The sequence below is a fragment of the Pungitius pungitius genome, chromosome 20 (assembly GCF_949316345.1).
Source record: "Pungitius pungitius chromosome 20, fPunPun2.1, whole genome shotgun sequence".
Lineage (NCBI taxonomy): Eukaryota > Metazoa > Chordata > Actinopteri > Perciformes > Gasterosteidae > Pungitius > Pungitius pungitius.
The window spans coordinates 11173854-11193928 of NC_084919.1; the positions used below are offsets into that span (position 1 = coordinate 11173854).

The 20075-nt window shown below is 44.7% G+C and overlaps 1 protein-coding gene across 11 annotated transcripts in view; it reads right to left on the reverse strand.

The window, feature by feature from the left end:
- gphnb (gephyrin b) overlaps positions 1-20075 on the reverse strand; it is a 65552-nt gene that overhangs the window by 27066 nt on the left and 18411 nt on the right. For all 11 annotated transcript variants that reach the window (XM_037449073.2, XM_037449068.2, XM_037449069.2 and 8 more), the window contains exons 2-8: positions 19470-19548; positions 13644-13701; positions 13445-13537; positions 11000-11094; positions 10473-10539; positions 6428-6700; positions 2927-3061 (exon numbers count right to left, since the gene is read on the reverse strand). In XM_037449073.2, coding sequence (XP_037304970.1) covers positions 2927-3061; positions 6428-6700; positions 10473-10539; positions 11000-11094; positions 13445-13537; positions 13644-13701; positions 19470-19548 — 800 coding nt within the window. The remainder of the gene's footprint in view (positions 1-2926; positions 3062-6427; positions 6701-10472; positions 10540-10999; positions 11095-13444; positions 13538-13643; positions 13702-19469; positions 19549-20075) is intronic.

A 20075-nucleotide genomic window follows, 5' to 3' on the forward strand; every position in this document is an offset into this window, starting at 1 on the left:
GAACAACACACACACACACACACACACACAGAAAAATCTCCTCTGAGTCAAAGCCCCATCTACCATATGCTTCATTAATCCAAACTCACCCTTACATAACTGTACTAAATGCTCACAGGAGTGGAAGGGTACGACTACCCTCCCTGTACTTGTGCATGTGTGAGTGTATTTCTGTGTGTGTGTGTGTGTGTGCCCGAGTCAGAGACAGTGTGACAGAAAAAGGGAAATCTGGTTACATGAATGGCTGTAGAACTGCTCCGTTTGTATCCGCTAGCATTTTCAGGGCTGTGGGCTTTGTTTGTGTGTGCTGCATATGGGATGAGACAGTCCCTTAAGGAAGTGGGTCCAAATTTGACTGTGGTTGTGTATTTCCAGTTGTTTCTCCGTAGACACATAGGATTGGAGCAGTTCTGACAGGGTTTGTTCTTAATTACAAAACCTAATCAACACAAGCTGCACAGCTCCTTTAACCCACACACGCGCAGACTCAGACTCACAGGTTCACATGTTCACGAATGCAGATGTTTGAAATTTAGTCACATCATCATAAACTACCTGCACACACAGACACAAACAAACTCCCACCAACATGGTCTCGTAGCGGTGACAAGATTAAGGCCCGTACTCGTACCTTTCATACGCTGCGCCGCCAACAAGACAAAGCTGAGGAATCAACGGCACACGAGACGCATCGGTGAACAAGAGGCTCTGGCTCCGGGGGACACTGTGTACACGCTGTCGACAGCCCGCTCGCAACATGGGAATTTCAGAGAACATATGGCAGCTCGTCGCCCGGGAAACAGCCTGTGACAGAATCTAAATAAGCTAAGAGCTGCACCCAGAGAAGTGGTTAACTGTCCGAAGAGACACAAGCGCTGGCTAATGTGGTCGGCAAGTGATTGTGACGAGCTAGCGATGCTCAAAACTGGGTCATTGACAAAGAAGGGCTTGGGCGGGGCGATTGGTCGCTCAGTGAAGCATCACAGAAAAGCAAAGTCAAAGATTTTAAGGAAAGAGCTTTCAGCAAACACCTTTCCAAAATATAAAATGCAATCCCCATGTAATACAAATTGTGCTGCGAAAATGCTGAACGTTGGACAATTTGGATTAAGAACAAGAGGGGATTCAGCGTCAATTTCTAAGCGTTTCAAGCTTCAAGCTAATATGTTCATTTGTGAAATGAAAAAGAGGATCACTGAATCAAGATTGAGCATCAAACTGGAAAACAAGGTGGTCAATAAGATGTACAGGTGTTATGTATAGTAACATTGTTTAAGTGTATTTTCACTGTATTCTCTCCCAAGGCGTATGTGACTTTAAATGTTTTTTTTTAAATCCGGAAAACGCTTCAAAGAAGCTCTGGTTTTAACCGGGGAATTTGAAAACTCTCAAATTATTTCCACATTGACCAATTTTTTTTCAATTAAATTTAAATATCGACATTTGCAACAGAGTTTTGTAAATATGTCGCCCAGGTTAAGCCCGTTCTCTTCGCTCTACGAACGCAAGCAGCGAGAGAGAGAGAGAGAGAGAGAGAGAGAGAGAGAGAGATCTCCCCTGTCTAATGACCCGTCTATGCTCCCGCCCTCACTTCTCCGCAAAACGTCCCATCCTACTGTTCCCATGGCAACCCTCTCGTCTGTTCCCATAGCACCTGCCTCCTGTCCGGCAGACACATGGAGACGTGACTGACAGATGAGGTGAAAAAGAGAGAGAGAGAGAGAGAGAGAGAGTTGACCTTTGGGATTTTAGAAACATGGAGGGAGAGATATAGGGGGATACTAGAACATTTTAAATTACAATTTGATACTTTTTGCATCAATAATTGGGGGACTCAAACAGAAAACAAGACTAAAACTGTTCATTATAACAAATTTCCACTATCTGCCCCCAAATAACCCGAGAGCCGTCAACATGTGGGCTAAAAATGAGCGCTGGAGAGAGGCACAGGTGTGGACAAAATGTTAAAGTAGTGACACAACAAGTAGACTGAGGGGATCAAGTTAAACAAAAACTGCAATATGTTGAATTAAACCTGGGGAATATTTCTGTAGGCTGACGCATCCAAGCATCAGAACCACAGCCTGCTGTCTCCATAAACACAAATACACACACAACAAACACAAATACACACACACACACAAACAACAGGGGCTTCACATACAAGACATATTGAAACGCACACAAAACATGCACTTTGCATGTTGAGTAACTGGAGGAGAACATCGAGTCTGTGCATTATGGGATGTTTTGATGCAGCAAAGTGTTTTTTTTTAAACTGAATCAAAATGAACATAGACAGGAATACAAATGAAAAACACATTCTAACCATGTAAAAAAAATTCAATAAAAAAAAAGTTTAGGTTCAAGTTAAAAAGTAATTCCACTAGAAACAATACTATATTTGTATTGCTACGCGGTTGAGCTGTAGGAGACAAAAAGAAGTGCTGAACAGACAGAAAAATGCACTGAGGTGGGCTGTGTGTGTTTGTGTATCAGCATGTGTGTAGTTGAAGGTGTGTGTTCTTTCGTATCCTGGGGAAACACCTGTTGAAGTTGTAGGTTAAGGAATTTTGGTGAGCACTTTTTTGGCACTTTTTCAAGACCGGGTCTATATTTAGGATTTGTGTTTTTAGGTCAAATTTTGGCTCTGATTAAGGGTTCATTTAAAAACGCGTCATTACAACACAATCGAAGGCATACACAGGGCATTACATTGAAGCAAGAATAAATTGCATTCTAAATGTCAAAGTATGTTTATTTCAAAACCCATGAGATTTATGTTGTCGCCAAGTTTGGCTGCAACTAATTCAGAGTAATGGAACTATTTTTACAAATACAAAATACACATTCCTGTTAATTTGTCTTGCAGATTGATTCTAAATTCAAACATTAGATCATTCCTAACTACTGCAGGTGTACTCACTTTGGGTGTGGGACAGGAAGCGGTCGAGAGGCGGGACGTGGCCTGGGCACGGGGTGACTCCGAGGGCGTGGTGCTGAGAGAGGTTGTATCCCTGGGTAACACCTGCACACCCCGCGAGATAATCGAGTCTGGGATCTGAGATCACACACACACACACACACACACACACACAAGCGTATGCAGACACACACGCATGTAAACACCTTCGCACCGAAGTCCGGTACACATACTGATTTTGAAGATCTAGGAAAACGCATACACACGCACATATATAAATATATATAGATATATACACACACACGTGTATATTTATATATACCCACACATATAGATGCTACAAACCTATATACACACTGAAAACAACCGAGACGACAAAGAGTTCAACATCTCTAATGTGTAATCGACCACGCCTACTCACAGGGTTGATGAAGATGAGCGACAAATGACCTAAAAAATGTGACATGATGATGACAAATAATGACATATCGGGGGGCGAAGTCTTACCAACATCCTTCTGTGACTGGACAATGAAGTGGGATGTTACCCTGACAACAGAGCCACAAAGCAGGGTCCAGGCTGCAGACAGGGCAGGATAGGATGATGGGTATGGAGAGATACTTGATGTTGCATGTAACTGCACAAAATAGACACACACACACACACACACACAACTACAGACACACACTCACACACAAATGTATGTGGAGACAAACAGTCATGATATGTGATTCACAGAGATGACCAACCTATGTTAAGGAATGGATGGAATATTTTGCAATTCAAGAAATTTTATCCTTCAGGAGACACTATTTTCTATAATATTAAACTCAGTTTATTCAGATGTGTCCTCATAACGATGAAAAGCATTGGAAAGATGGGTTTATACTTTTATATTATATCTCTTTCGGTCAAAGATGTAGGTGGAACAAATAAAGTGAATGAATCCTGAAAGGCCTGCCAGTATCTGAGAGCAGGCTGAACCCTTCACGTACGTACTCTTGTCCACACGCATGTGTCCATCAAGGTCTCATGTCGAACGCTTCTCAAAAGGCAGCTTTCGTCTTTCAGACTTATAACAGATGCTTCCTTAGAGACCCTCAGTAAATCTCATGCTAGCGGCAAATATCTAATAGAGTATTTGGTTAATCTGGTAAAGATAAATTACTGCATCAAATCTTTTTACCACCTATTTTAATTTGGATGCTCATTGTTGATCAAAGTCTAAAAGAGACGCCTGGCATGAACCTCATTGATGAGCATTTTTATTTATACTTCTAAGAGTAAATCAACTTCCCAGTACAAACACTAATGGCACTTATTTAAATCTTAATGTTTTAAAAGACAAAAGGTTATTTTTGAGCGCTGGGCGGGTGCCCCTTCCCGGCGGGTGCCCCTTCTCGACGGGTGCACGCATGCAGAAGACTGCTGAGGGATCCGGGTCATTTATTTGAATGCAAATCTCAGAAGAAGAGAAATAATGAAATAAACCCAGGAATTGACAAATGTGTGATTGTCTACTTCCTGTTATTGGAGAATAACCTCATCATACACTCACCGGCCACTTTATTAGGTACACCAGTCCAACTGCTCGTTAACACTTAATTTCTAAGCAGCCAATCACATGGCGCAACTCAGTGCATTTAGGCATGTAGACATTGTCAAGACAATCTCCTGCAGTTCAAACCGAGCATCAGTATGGGGAAGAAAGGTGATTTGAGTGACTTTGAACGTGGCATGATTGTTGGTGCCAGAAGGGCTGGTCTGAGTATTTCAGAAACTGCTAATCTACTGGGATTTTCACGCACAACCATCTCTAGGGTTTACAGAGAATGGTCCGAAAAAGAAAAAACATCCAGTGAGCGGCAGTTCTGTGGGCGGAAATGCCTTGTTGATGCCAGAGGTCAGAGGAGAATGGCCAGACTGGTTCGAGCTGATAGAAGGGCAACAGTGACTCAAATAACCACCCGTTACAACCAAGGTGGGCATAAGAGCATCTCTGAACGCACAGTACGTCGAACTTTGAGGCAGATGGGCTACAGCAGCAGAAGACCACACCGGGTGCCACTCCTTTCAGCTAAGAACAGAAAACTGAGGCTACAATTTGCACAAGCTCATCGAAATTGGACAATAGAAGATTGGAAAAACGTTGCCTGGTCTGATGAGTCTCGATTTCTGCTGCGACATTCGGATGGTAGGGTCAGAATTTGGCGTCTACAACATGAAAGCATGGATCGATCCTGCCTTGTATCAACGGTTCAGGCTGGTGGTGGTGGTGTCATGGTGTGGGGAATATTTTCTTGGCACTCTTTGGGCCCCTTGGTACCAATTGAGCATCGTTGCAACGCCACAGCCTACCTGAGTATTGTTGCTGACCATGTCCATCCCTTTATGACCACAATGTACCCAACTTCTGATGGCTACTTTCAGCAGGATAATGCGCCATGTCATAAAGCTGGAATCATCTCAGACTGGTTTCTTGAACATGACAATGAGTTCGCTGTACTCAAATGGCCTCCACAATCACCAGATCTCAATCCAATGGAGCATCTTTGGGATGTGGTGGAACGGGAGATTCGCATCATGGATGTGCAGCCGACAAATCTGCGGCAACTGTGTGATGCCATCATGTCAATATGGACCAAACTCCCTGAGGAATGCTTCCAGCACCTTGTTGAATCTATGCCACGAAGAATTGAGGCAGTTCTGAAGGCAAAAGGGGGTCCAACCCGTTACTAGCATGGGGTACCTAATAAAGTGGCCGGTGAGTGTATATTCTGAATGGCGTTGATAAATTCCCATTCAAGCCCAGCAGGATGCACCAGCAGAGGCCTTTTTTAGGGTATGGGTTAAAAAACAGTGAATCTAAAAAGGTGTTTCCTGTAGCATTTTAAGCATCGATCAAGTTCAGAAAGATTGTGCACATTTGGTAATAACATGACAGTTCTTTAGCTGCCTGGATCTGCTCCAATTACGCAAACGTGCTACAACTTCTTCAAAGAGTAATTGCACATCTGAGAAAAGGGCCCTCTGTAATGCACAGACTTTATACAATTTAAGCATTATCAAACATCCAATTTACAAACAATATGTCTTTGTATTTCAACCCGCTTGCCAAAATGTTCCACGCAGACATAAAAACAACCCATTACATAATATTAAAAAACCCTTGCAGTTGGCGATAATGTCCCATTTTATTACAGCAAACGGGACCCAGTTACCCTTCCTATTGGTCTCTGTCTGGAGCACACATTGTAATCAAGGTTCAGTCCGTTCGGCACCACATTTCTACAACCCCCCCCCCCCCCCCCCCGTGTGTGTTTAAGTAACGACGGTCTTGCCTTGAGATCATTTTGGTAAAGTTGTATTGATGTTAAAATGCACACGCTTGTATACATCACATACATGAACGTGTACAGATGACCGTTTGAAATGGATGAAGTCAGATGAAAACTGCAACAGCAAACCCCTCCCCTTCCCCTCTCTTCTCCTCCGTCCGGGTACCTTGGCGGCGATGGACGCGGCGGTGATGTGCGAGGAGGAGCTGTCCTCGGTGGACGCCACGCCGCTGTCCTTCTTCTCCTCGTCCTCCTCCTCGCACTGCACGCCCTTGTCCTCTGTGTGGCAGCAGGGCGAGCTGTTGGGCGGCGGCGAGAGGGGCGGCGGTGGCGAGGGCAGGTCTTCCAGCTCGTCCGCCGCCTCCTTCACCTTCACCACGGCGTCCCGCAGGAGGTCGATGGCGTGCGGCAGCGCGGGCAGGATGAACTGGAAGCACTCCTGGAGGCGTAGAGGGGTCGGAGACGTGCGACACGGGGAGAGAGAATATCAGTGACAGGGCTTTGTGTTGTCAGAATAAAGCCCGTAGTCTAATAATTCGACAATAAAGGCCTTTGCTGACGGCGGAGTTGTGGTATTTGAGATCTACAGATCAGGCCTATGTGACAGACACATTGAGGGACCGTGCTTGAGGCATCGGAAGCACAAGAAGATACTGTATATTTCCTCTTCCGCCTCAGCAGATAACAACGCCTCCTTCTGGACACATTTATTACAGCTTGATTTCGTTCCTTTTTTCCCCTTCATCCCTCCATTTCTCCCATGTGCCGAAGCCTGCACAAAGTCTAAATGCTCTGTTCTTCTTTATCCCAAAAAAAGAACTAATCTATGCAATGATTTATCTTCCTGTGTATTTTAAGCATTGAGAAGATACATTATTGATCGCCCCCAACACATATTGGTACTTAGTATCTACTGGCATTCTGAGCTACCTCTCCACTCCACGTCCCATTTCATGTGTGCACATCACAGGCTGGATTAAGCGTGGCGATGTTGACCTTGATTTGACTGAATAAAAAAAAAAAAAATAAGGATGCATGGATGCCTGGAATAGCAACACTGTCCATGAAGAATACACAAAAAGAGAGCAGTGAGACAGATGAAAGAGATGGAATGGGGTACCACGAACCCTTCAGCCCTGCTGTGTAGCCGCAAGCTAACCTCTCCACTAACACACACACACACACACACCTCCCAAATCCCACAGCAGACTGTTTATGCCTCTTGCTGGGTTGTTAGAAGCCCACATTTGAACATTTTGGAAGAGGGGGAAAAAGAGTGTTGGGCTGAAGTGGGATTGAAGATTGAGCAAAGGAAAGAGTGAGGATAGTGTCAAGAGCCGGGAGACATTCCTCCTCTTCCCCTTTTGGGCTTTTATTGCATGCCAGGATTTTTTTTTTAGGTAGGTTTCCCCCCCCCCCCCCCCCCCATCTCCCTCTCTCCTCTCTTATTCATAGTTTTGTCCTGCTGGAAAGTCACTGTCAAGAACACTAAATAGCAGAAATCTCTGGATATACTGCCAGCGGAGGGGAAACACACCCTAACGAGGGAAAAGGATGGAGGATGAGGGGAAGGCACTGTTGTTTTGAGAGGGGGGGGGGTGCAGGAGATGACGAGGGAGTATGACAGACAGACAGACAGACAGAAAGGGAAGTGAGTGAGACAGAGAGGATGGGATCTCGAGGTATGAAAAGGGGCCGAGTTGGAGTCAGAAATTTGCTAAGAGAGAGCAGGAAATAAACTGCAACCAAAATAAAATATCAAAAATAAAGAAAAAACAGTGAGAAAAGACAAGAAGTAAGGAAATCTTAAACACTTGGGACATGCTTCAATTTCCACACCACGCCAAGTTACTTGACCTAAACTGAAAATCATGAGGGTAACAGTCTGGGCCCTTGAATTTTAATATATGGACTTTCAAAATAAAACATTCAGTGAAGTCCATATCTGTGCAACATAAGAGAGAGCGTAGTGAATGCAGCAACAGAAATGCTGGACTACGGGATATGTTTCACATGTTTACTTTTTCCACAATTCCCATCATTGCACTTTCATCTGAATTTACGACTCACTTATTGACTTCTCTATCCCCGTACAAAAGTCTTCAAATAAAACACAAACACAAAAGTAAAACGAAATGAATTTGTGACATATGGGACTGGAAATACACATTGCTTCATTTTAAGAGTCAACAAGCTTAACGGGTTTAGAACCCGGATGGCTTCTTTCTATTTAAAAATCCTTATCTTGTCGTTGTGGTTGTGGTTGGGACTGGGGGTGAGCATCTAGTAAATGGTGCTGCACAGTTATCATATCTCACAGGGTAAATCCATTTTCTTTCCTAAAAAACTTTCCTTTCACAGAAGGGTCGTCACAGTGGGTATAAATGTCTTACCCACAAGTAAATATCAGTGCAGGTGGGAGCATCATTACCGAGTTTTAATTTTTGGTGACAAAGTCATTATCACGTGGGAAATGTTATCAAAACAAGTAGAGATATGCACAGGAAGAACCATTAGTGCTGCAGGTAGGACTATAGTAGCACCTGGCAGCAACATTACAGCAGCAGGTCTTCATGTGATGTCAAAGAATAGTGGTGAAAGTGAGCAGGTTGGACTGTAACACTAATACGGTTTTATTTAGCAAACCTTACCATGCACTTTCCTTTAGTGTAACACTTAACTGCAGTTTGACAAATTAAAAGTGCTTTAAAACAGAAAGTCTGTTTTGGGAGGTGGAGTTTGAAAGATGGAGGCATTAACCAGGCGGAGGAGGTTTAACGTGATGTACTATTGTGAAGCATTATGGGAAACGTAGCATCCAGTACAAACAAAGTGTCAGAATATCTCTTCTGCTACTGCTTGAATTGAAACACATTTATTTACAAATCACTGTATTACCTGTTAAAAAAATATTTTTCTTGGTTAATTTTCATTGACGAAAAATTCTACAGTTTAGAATACCGAAATTAAAAAAAAAATAAGGGTTTAGGTATTAATGAAAGCATTAATATAACTAAAACATTCTGATCATGAATTCATTGACCAGTTAGGCAGGTCTCATTGGAAATGTCCCATAACACCACCTCAGAGTCTAAAAATATTCCTAAATATGGACCAAAATGCCCACAACCAGGACATATACACTCTACAAAACGGTGATTGAGTCGTTGGCTATCTGAGCGCATGTGAAACTTTATCAGTGGCGTAAACCAGCCGACGCGGGGACACGGGGCCTCCGGCGCCGCTGGACTCCACCGGCATCGCTGTGGCAGCAGATCATCGTTATGAAAGCCTGCAACGGGCGGCTTGTGCAGTTAACTTTAACTGGGGGTTGACGAGGGAGACAGTAATATGGCAGCAGATGGGGGAGAGGTGGAGTAATTGATTAAAATAAATACTAAAATCGATCAGGAGAAGCGGGAGCGTAACGAGACAGAGACAGATGCGCGGGTCAGCACAGCAGAGAGGGAGACAGATGGCGGGGGACATGGAGACAGCAGTGGGTGGATACACACACGCGTACGGGTTACATTACCATACATAAACATGCCCACACATGGGAGAACAAACAAACGCGCGCACACACACACCCCCACACCCTGCAGCTACGTCTTTGTCCTGATAGAAATGCATCAAAACACAAAAACGTACCGGCCAATAACAAACAGAAATAATCTATATTGTGGGCACCATAGATGTTACACATGCTGCTAATATAAATATATATATATATATATATTTATATATATATATATATATATATATATAATGACTTTATTTGGATATATTTGTCTTTGGCAAACAACGTGTACGTTAGAGTCTAGAGTAAAGTTGACCCTGGCATAAGTAGTCACATTAGAAGCACAACGCTAAGCTGATGCCGTCCAGACGGACACGTCATAGTTGCACTAGTGTTTTGCCCAATTTCATACTTTGTCTAGAAAGGGGTATTTTGTAAGAAGAGGGGAATGGTTAAAGATACATCTACTGGGATCTGGAACTGTACAGACAACAAAAAACAAGGGTTTTGAGCTCCCTTTCAATACGGACAGGATGTAGCGCCTCCATCCAAAGCGCCCTCCCCCTCCGATTCCCTCAACGCCACCATGGGATCTCTCGGCAGGTGAACTTGTGCCTTCCGATGCCTTTGACTAACTACACCTGACGCTAATTATCCACTGGAGAAAGATCGCCTCTCGTGTGTTTCCTACCTGGGAGCCTTTCTTGCTTCCTGGTAAGTTGATGATGAGCGTCTTCCCTCGGATGCCACACACAGGTCTGCAAAACGTGAATACAGAGAGGGAGAAAGGGACACATGCCTCTGCGACCACCTCAAAGCTTGGGATTCAGAGGGCGTCCGTGTGCTGCACTTCATCACGGGCACTACGCTCACTCACTCGCCATTTTGACTCGCAGCAAAGGTGCGGTGGTCCCCTCTAACGAATAGCAGGAGCTTAAAGTGGGCATTATTTACCTATACGACTCGACTTAAATAACTGCCCGTAACAGAACAGCTATTAACATTTGAGGTGACTTTAGCATGTGCTTAATCCTATTCTGGTTTCGATTTCTGTGCTTTTTTGTCAACATTTAAACAGTACAAGTTTAATCCTGTGCACTGCGACTCCATGCGGCTGTTTGAATAGAGGATTCAAAAATGGAATTATTCACAATTGTGTGGAACAAAAAGTATGAGCGCCGCGGTTGGGCGTCGGGTGTGAGAGTGTGCGCTTCTGACCTGGAGAGCATTCCTAGCGGCGTGACGTTGAGGGATCCCATCAGCATGGCCAGAGACATCCCTGGAGCCTCGCGCTCTATCACCTCCTTAGTGGCCTGCGCAGAGGGAGGATGAAGCCGAGGGTCGTTAGTGGGATCATAGGAACCAAGGAGGTGTCCATCTTAAATATTTCGGTAAACAGGCGTTGAATGAATGAAGCATTCAAAACGACGACGTAAATACTACTAAACTCCTCAATGTAAAAGAAAGGCATTAGAACCTCCAAAGACAGAGTGTGATCAAACGTTACAGGACAGTTTCATATGGAGAGATGGTTGTAACCATTTGTTTCGTTCCCATCTTTAGAAAAGCTGCTGACTGTACTACTGCTACTACCTGTAATGTGCAATATTTCAATTTACTTTGAGTTGTGATGTTTTATATAACTTTACTATTTCTGAAACAAATACATTATTGATGTCAATTCTTTATTCCATTGGCAGCAATTACAACTTTACAGGAAATCAACTTTCAAGAGTATTACCTCATTAAAACATCTTGGTAAGTAAAAAAGTAAGTCTGTAGATGTCTGGCAAGAAATACCGATAATCGTCACACGCTCCTGCGTCGACCTCATGAATGCATGTCTTGACTAAAAAGATATGGACTGCCCCTCACATATTGATTTACTATCCCTCGTGCACAATCCATCTTGTGATTGTCTCAAGGTTGGAAAATCCTTATCTGACCTGTCTCACCACCACCACCGTCCCCAATTAGCAATCAAGATGGAGAACATTTTGGGAATCAATAGAGCGATACGTCTCTTCATTGGTCAGCCATTGCTATAAAAGAGTTTCATGTTGAAATAATTGATCCTACAGCCTGGTAATCTTGTCCCGGATACGTATGGTTTCCAGGGGTGGTGTTTTTTTTCTTTTTTTTTCTTCCCAATTTCACAATCTTTGCAGGGTGCATGTGCCTCCAGCTGTGTGTGTGTGTGTGTGTGTGTTGGGTGCCCTTGAGTTGAATGACACTTCAAACGCACCATCGGCGAGGGAGAAGGGAGAGAAAAGACTTCAAAGAGACGAGGAGCCACTGATGAGCATCGTGAGCTTGGACTCAGGAGAGCACGGAGATGGGGGGCAGAGGGGCGGGTGGGGGGGCGATGAGGAGAGGGAAACGAGTGTGGGAGGGACGGAGGTGGGGGGGAGACAGAAACTAAAGGGAAGGAGGGAGAGAGATGAGTGGGTGAGGCTGGATTCATAACTCATAAAGATTTTTTTATTGGGACACAATGAGGAGACATTGGTTGATACAACATCAGAGATGCTTTTGTCTCATTGCAGGAATTATTTATGCTATATAGTATAAGAAAAGGGGAGTAGTCCACAAGGCTCCTTTTAAGATAAAATGTACCTCAGCTACATCTGAGCTGGTTATGTGAAGGGAAATAGACAAAACCACCAACCTCTGGAAACCAAATGTAGCCCTGCAGGTTTATATCTAATAATATGCCACCTACCAAATGATGTAAACAAACATTGTGCTAAAATATGATGAACAACAGGTCATTTAAATATATGAAAAAGAGAAAAAAAAACATTAAATCAATGGAGATTGACATTGTAGAGGGAGGGTGCACGTTAAAGAAGGACTTTTAGACAGAAAAGACATGGTTTACCAGAATACAACATGTGGAACTAGAACAATAATCAAAACAATGAATCAAAGTGTCAGTGACACGAGGGTCAAGACTAATTGTAGATCCTCACATGTAAGCAGAGTATCATACTCCCTTCATAGTATACAGTAGGATACAGAATAGCCAAAACAATGTTGGCTTGCACACTGCAAAATGCAACCGGTTGCAGCAGGACATACTTTGTGCATTGTATTCCAAAATGATTTGTGTCCGTCAGTAAAGAATTAGGAAGCATGGAAGACCTCGTGTCTCGTGGTGTATTTATTTTACTAACACCAGACACACATTATTCTGAATTGCTTGCCACATAGTCCCATATCTTTTAAAAAAGGGGAATCAATAAGGATCTAACTTCTGCCTCGTTATTTCCCATGTGGCCGAGGGGCTGATTGCGCCGTGTTAATCGGTGGTGCAGCACGTGTGTGCGATCAGCAAAAACAGGAAGAGGTTCTTTGAGGGAAGTAACAGGAGGGAATTTTCAACTGCCTTTTCCTCTAAAACACACACATCAGCAGTATCATCAGCATACAGTGCCGTCAGAGCTCTATTGTAGTAGAAGTAATGTAATACATTACTTCCCCACCCTTGACCTCCTGCCAAACCGTATTCCAGCCTGAGCCGTCCTTGTTGAACACTATGAAACATGTTCCTGGCTGTATTTGAATACACCTCTCCAGCGTCACAATGCGATTCATATCCTTCTGAAATACTGCAAACAATAAAAGGCAAATTAATGCCGAGCTCGCTGTCAGAGGACCCACCTCCGGTGTGACGTCTCTCGGAGCAAAGCCGGTGCCTCCGGTAGTAAGGATAAGGTTAAGTTCCTTTTCATCGCACCAATCCACCAGAGTCTCCTGTTCACACACACACACACACACACACACACACAGATGTATACAAACGATTAATTGTAATTGGATAAATCATTACTTTGGATAAAGTACGTAAACAGACCGTTACCTTGATTTCGTCTATCTCATCCGGCACTATCTTGTAGGCCGTGATCATACCCCCCAACCTGAGGAAGTAAGGAAGCAGTTAGATTACAGATACAGTTATTGATATATATAGAAAATCATCTATTGTCTTACTGCCGTACTACTGGGGGGTTAAAAATGCAAGCTAGGTAACTTTGGACTTGAGATGTCAGTGTTTTCTCTAACAAGCCGAAGGGGAACATGAGTAGTTGAGTAGTTCTGTCCATATGCACTGTCCTGCTGCCACAGTGTCCAAGTAGATCTGCAGCTTAGCTGTTGACAGTCCTGGGTTCACCTCTATATTAGAGAGTGCTACAGAAGGAAAACCACCCACTTAAAAAGGACCCAAACACGTATCCAAGAACTTGAGAGTGTGGTGTTTGTCTGACGAAAGCAACGCATGACAGAAACCAAGACTTTGAAGTAATCGTACGTCTGTCATTTAAGCGGATCCAGCCCTGTGAAAATATAAGTGATTACTGTGTGGAGTGCGACAGGAACGAGAACGAGAGAGACACCGGATTTTCACAGCAAGCAAAGGGGAGACATCGAATGCCCTTGGACATCCCCTCCTGAAAGGACTCTTCACAGGACGGCCTAACTGGAGAGGGAGCTCTGAACAAGGACAGAGCAGCAGCTGCTGCTCAACAGCGATGCGCGGTGACCTCCGGTGGTCAGACCGGGAACGGCACGACAAGAAAAGAACAAACCTCGGGCTCAAGGTGAAGGCTCTGCACAGACACCCCTTATGTAACCCTTTGCTTCTTTTGAAAGGGCGCTATTTTAAGGGAGGCTACTGAATCACGTTGCAACGACACGAGGGCCTTCCTCGGACAAATACCCAACAAACAGCGTGAACATTAACGCTAATCTTCTGCACTTCAAATGCAGACTCATCCGCACACGCACGCACACACACACACACACACACACACACACACACCAATAATGTCTCTCTTCACACACCGACTTAAAAAGAAGAAACCCTGCATCACGGAGGCATCGTTCTGCTTGGTTTTTTAAACTGTGCGTTGGAGCGAGCGAGGGAGACACACGAAGCAAGGAAACGGCAGAACGCTGCAGCGAGCACGCGTTCACAGGCACAGAAGTTTGAGAGACTCATTTGAAGGAGGACTTCTCAGGGCACCAAATAACATCCACACACACACACACACACACACACACACTCTCTGTCTCCTCTGACATGTGATGGCACAAGTGATTTACTTCTCTTGATGAGTGTTGGAGGGCGGGGGGTGGGGGGGGCAGGGGGCGGCATGTGTGTGACCGCGTTCATGCACGTGCATTTCTCGGTTTATGAGTTTGTGCGCGTGTCTGTGTTACACCTCGGGAGAGTAAAGGAGCTGTCAGGACAAATCACCTCTCTCTCTCCTGGGGTTTTAATGCCTCTCGGTTTCAGCCCAGATGAAAATATGCTCTACACAAATAACTGGGGTTCCTTCGCACCGTTTCCTAGGCAACCACTCCTGCCTGAAGCCTCTAGTCGCTGTGTTGTTCGTCGTGAGCGTGTGAGAGTTTGTGTGCTGGTATGTCTTTTTTTTTTGTTTTTTTGTTTGTCAATGTCGGGGATGCCATTCCTATGCGAAGGAAGCAATATGTTGTAGAGTGGAGGTTTTTGAGTTTTTGGCATGCTCTGTATCTTTGAGGGATGATGTGATTTGCGCAGTCATGTGTGCATGTATGCTCCTATCAATAAACACAAAATGTATTACAGACATTTACACACTTGTACCGAGTACAACATCAGTATACGTAAACGTGCGCACACCAAGGCTTATTCTCGCGGTTATTTCGGCCTACTCACATTTATGTAAATGGTCGGGACAAAAAAAATAGTAAGCGCCTGTCACCAAATATACAGTTTAATAGCAACACAAACACAGGTGGTTCAACACCTCTCTGAAAAACTCTCAACCTGCATGGAAGCAGCCGTTCAACCTGGAGTCCACACGTTGACCCACAAGCTTAACTAAACACGTTGGCTTGAAAATAAGGTGGCCGCTTCAGCAGTAACTGTAATGCTAGACAGAGTTAGCTTCCTGTCCGTTGATGTCATCCGCATGCGCGGCATCAGGAAAACTAACTGCGACGCATTCGGATAGCTTTCATCTAGAGCTGTGACACGGTTTGCATCTTCCGTGGTTCAATTTACGTCTTGGGAGCTTTGCTGCATTTTGGCGGATGTGCTGTGAATGGAGGGAAGCCAATTAGAGGGGAAAAGGCCTGCAACCTATTCCACCATCACCCATCTATGTCTCTTTCTACTGCAGGGGGGGGGGGGGCGGTTACGACATATAAAGCTCTTCCTCAAACTGCAGGCCGGAGGTAGTTCGGGAATAAAGGCCCTTTTGCTTGAGGTGTGGACAAATCCTGATGCGGGCAGAGGAGGGAATGGAAGACGGGGAGGGGCGAGGCAGGAGGGCACGGCTGTAGGTTTGGCCTGAAAGCCTGGGCGCCTCGGCCAAACACTTCTATGAATAAAAGACGAGCGTACAGAGGAGAGAAAGGAGTGAAAGACGCGATGAGAGAGAGAGAGAGAGAGAGAGAGGCACGGAGTGGGAAAAGTGAGAGAAAGGAGAGACGGGCTGTCAGGGGCACACTTAACAAGAGAGAGTAAAAGAATGTGGGTACGTGTGTGCATTTGAGCCGGCTGCAAATCTCTGTGGTTGCGGGACACTTCCAAGATAAGACCCATCTGCCAGGGTGATTTCATTAATAATACAAGCTCTTTGTACAGGGCACTCAATCTCACTCGCTTTCTCTCCGTTGCTTTCTCACACACGCACACACGCACGCACACACACACACACACACACACTCGGCCCGGGGAGGAGAGGATCTCCACACTCCCAGCAGCAGCATTGAAGCCGAGTGAAGTCGGCTCGTCCATGTGTAGGAAAGCTCTCAAGGGGTCACCTCTCAACATGTTAGCTGATAGAGAGAAGGGTGGAGGAAGACGAGGAGGAGGAGGAGGAGGAGGAGGAGGAGGTGGAGGAGCGGACCAGCCCACCTCTTCAAACCCCCATACCGCGATGAGAGCTCTGAGTGCTCAGCGAGGGGTTCCACTCTCATGACTCCACTCACAGCCACTAAACAGCATGCACGCTGCCTCGCAAAGACACAAACACACACTAACTTTAAAATACTCTGCAGACCACTCCACCCCACATGCGTGCTATTTATTTACAGAATACACGTCGCGCCGGTCTCTACCCCCTCTTTCCTCTTTCTAAAACATTGGGGCTACTCCACGCATCGAACTGACTTCTTATCTCTATTTAAACAACACAGTTAACATCCGTGGCAGAACAATATGCTGGTTTGTGTTTTTCGATACCTTACGATGTAAAATACCCATTTGCCCGGATCGGAGTTCAGATTTATTGGAACTTTATTGTCCCACAAGCCATTGATCATAAATATGTTTCCAATAACAAAGTTCATTCAAGACAAATAGTGAAGCTTATTGGCACAGGGTCTCTGGCAGTATAATTTTATAAGTGTGTGTGTGTGTGTGTGTGTGTGTGTGTGTGTACTGACTGTCAAATAGTTAAAAAAAATAGTAAAATTGAGCCCACAGTCACCCATCTGAATGACTCCATCCTTAATGGCCTGTGTCCTTTAGTCTGAGTTTAATTGTTTAACTCTCTCTCTCCCTCTCTTTTTGCCACATGTCATCTGTCTCTCCACCTGACTCTGGATACTCCTGAATGCCAACCTGGGCAGACAGATTGATAGCATGTGCCAACGTGTGTGTTTGTGTGGGTCAGTTTGTGTGCTTTGTGATTATAGTTCATGTTACGCGTCGCGCTTTCGGGCCCACACTCCCTTCCTCCTCCTCCTCCTCCTCTTCCTGCCCCCCCCCCCCATCTCTTTCTCTCTGTGCCTATGTAGCTCTGTCACAGCGGGGTGGCACATTGAGGGCACCGCGTTCCGGATTAACATGGCGTGGAGGGTCTCAGGGCCAGAGGTGGTCAGCCAGAGCTCGTCTGCATCAGCCGCCATCAGCGCGACACTGCAGAGCGCGACATGGACCCCGACTACTGGCCGCCTGTCTGAAGGTCCAATTCAAGTGTTCAGCAGCACCCGGGTTTGATCCCATTGTATTATGAGTCAACTCAATAAACCTGCCAACCCAAATAAATTGGCTGTAATCTTTCTTTTTTAACTGTTAACAAATGTTTTCTCCATGGCAACGGATAAAGGATAAAAAAACTAATTGGCTGAGTAAAGAAGAAATTCAAGTTGACAAACACCAACACACATGACAATATACTGACGTAGCGACTAGTGTTTGTCTTTGAGATTTAGATAAAAAATACCCCCAAATAAAAAACAACTAACAAGTTTTAAAGTATTTTGTAGCACTCTAGCTGGGAAAAGTATTTTCTTCTTGCAAAATCCTTTTAGTTCAGAGCTCCTAAAGGCTGATGCACCTAGAGATGTGGTGTGGGTGTACAAAGTGAAGGACTCAAAGTAAATCATGTCTGGTGCTTCCAGTTAGCGTTGACTTTCTCAATACTTAACCAAGATCAAGTGCTTTGAGTTGCCTAAAATCAAACATTAATGTTAATATATTTCCTGAAAAGTTTAGTATGCATATTTTGATACTTTGCAGATGCATTATATTCCTTATTTTGGAAAGTATATGCAAAGCAAACTACGCCAGCAGAACTACATGTGTGAACAAAGGCAAGGCCACTTCTCACAAGCTTGTGTAGTCAAACAATTATCTTTAATCGATGCTGGTCTGTCGGGATTCTAACAGCTTTTCCTGGACATTACCTCATAGAATACACAACTGTGAAAAGAAAAACACAAAAAAATCCATCCATGGATTAAAGCACATTCATGTACGCACAGACAGATACACAACCCCCCCCTCCCTCCAAATCCTCCCCCCCCCGAGCATACTGTACAAACAAGCATGCGGCGCATAATCTCTCTCTGGCGTGACGCACATGACACGGCACGAGCCTTCTCGCGCTCCCTCTCGGCGTCCCACAGACTCGACACATCCATGTCGCACGTCGGGCCCCTTCGAAAATAAACACACCGCCAGCGGCCTGCCGAGCACGGCTCAGACCAGGGTCCCGCAGCGCGGAGGCCCGGCGGACGCTCCCGGGTGATATTGACTGGCGTCACATTGCGACAGAGGCGCGCGCGCGCGGCAGATCGACTCCGAGGCCGCGTGTCCAGGGTCTCGGTTCAGGGCCTTTTTTTTGGGAGTCACGGGCTGAAGCGACATTTCGAATGTGGGCACTGACTGCTTTGGATATTTACTGTAGGAGCAGAATACCAGTTTATGGACATTATACTTTGAGCCATGTGTCTCACGAGGGATGTCCGGTGTAATAAGAACGACTTTCCCTTATTTATTATTACCTTTAGTCTCTATAACCTGAGACAGATTACTTTGTTTTAAAGTCATTTACAAAAGTGATGCTCATTGGTCAGTACTATATTATATATATGTCTGGAGAAAAGGACACGTGAGCGGCCTCTTTTGCGTTTTTAGTAGGTCTCAAGGCTGAATCCACCAGGACTTAGATGTCAAGGTCGGGAAAGTCCACAACTGTGGCGATGCCACTAACTTGGCTGGCGTGATCTCATTTTATTGTTAACGTCATTGCTGTGTCTTTTTCTTTGGGGCGTTTTAAAGAATACGGATCCTTGAACACACAAGAACAACACTCGCAGAGACAATTGTAGAGATCCCAATTGTGGGTGTGAATTGCTTGCGCGACGTTTTCTTTCATCGAGTTGCAATGATGAGGCCAATACTCACAGAGAAGGGTCATGGATGAGATCTTTGAGGTTGACGCCACTGCGATCCTCCGCAAGGTTCCGAAAACAGCTGTCACTCACTGGATGGACAGAGACACAAAGGAAAGGAGAATTAGTACTGATACATATGATTATCTGAAATAAAAACTTTATCCGTTACTGTTGAGAAAACAGTTTGCTGCAACTGATTCTTTTAATTATGACGCATTACAAGGGAAGAAATGTATCATTCGATCCAACAGTTGAAATGCTTTTCCTCCCAAAGATCCTTTACTCTATTCCAAGCTAACTCGCTCGCTTTTCAAAACGGAGCATTGCGGTTTTCTAATCTGCGTAATGGATGTCCACATGTGATTTTCTCAAAGTGGGCGACTAAACGGATCCTCAGACGGAGAAAATGACGACACACAAAAAAGATCTCGCATTTTGACAAGATGATGAAAACTAGAAAAAAAACGCTCTGATTCCTCGTATTAATAATTTGGGCCCGTTTCTGTATTCATTCTTAAATTGTGATCCACATGTCACACGAGTGAAAGTAATCTGTATCCTGGACGGTACCGAGCTCATCCACGGTGTCTAAATCAGGGAGGAAACAATGTTCTCA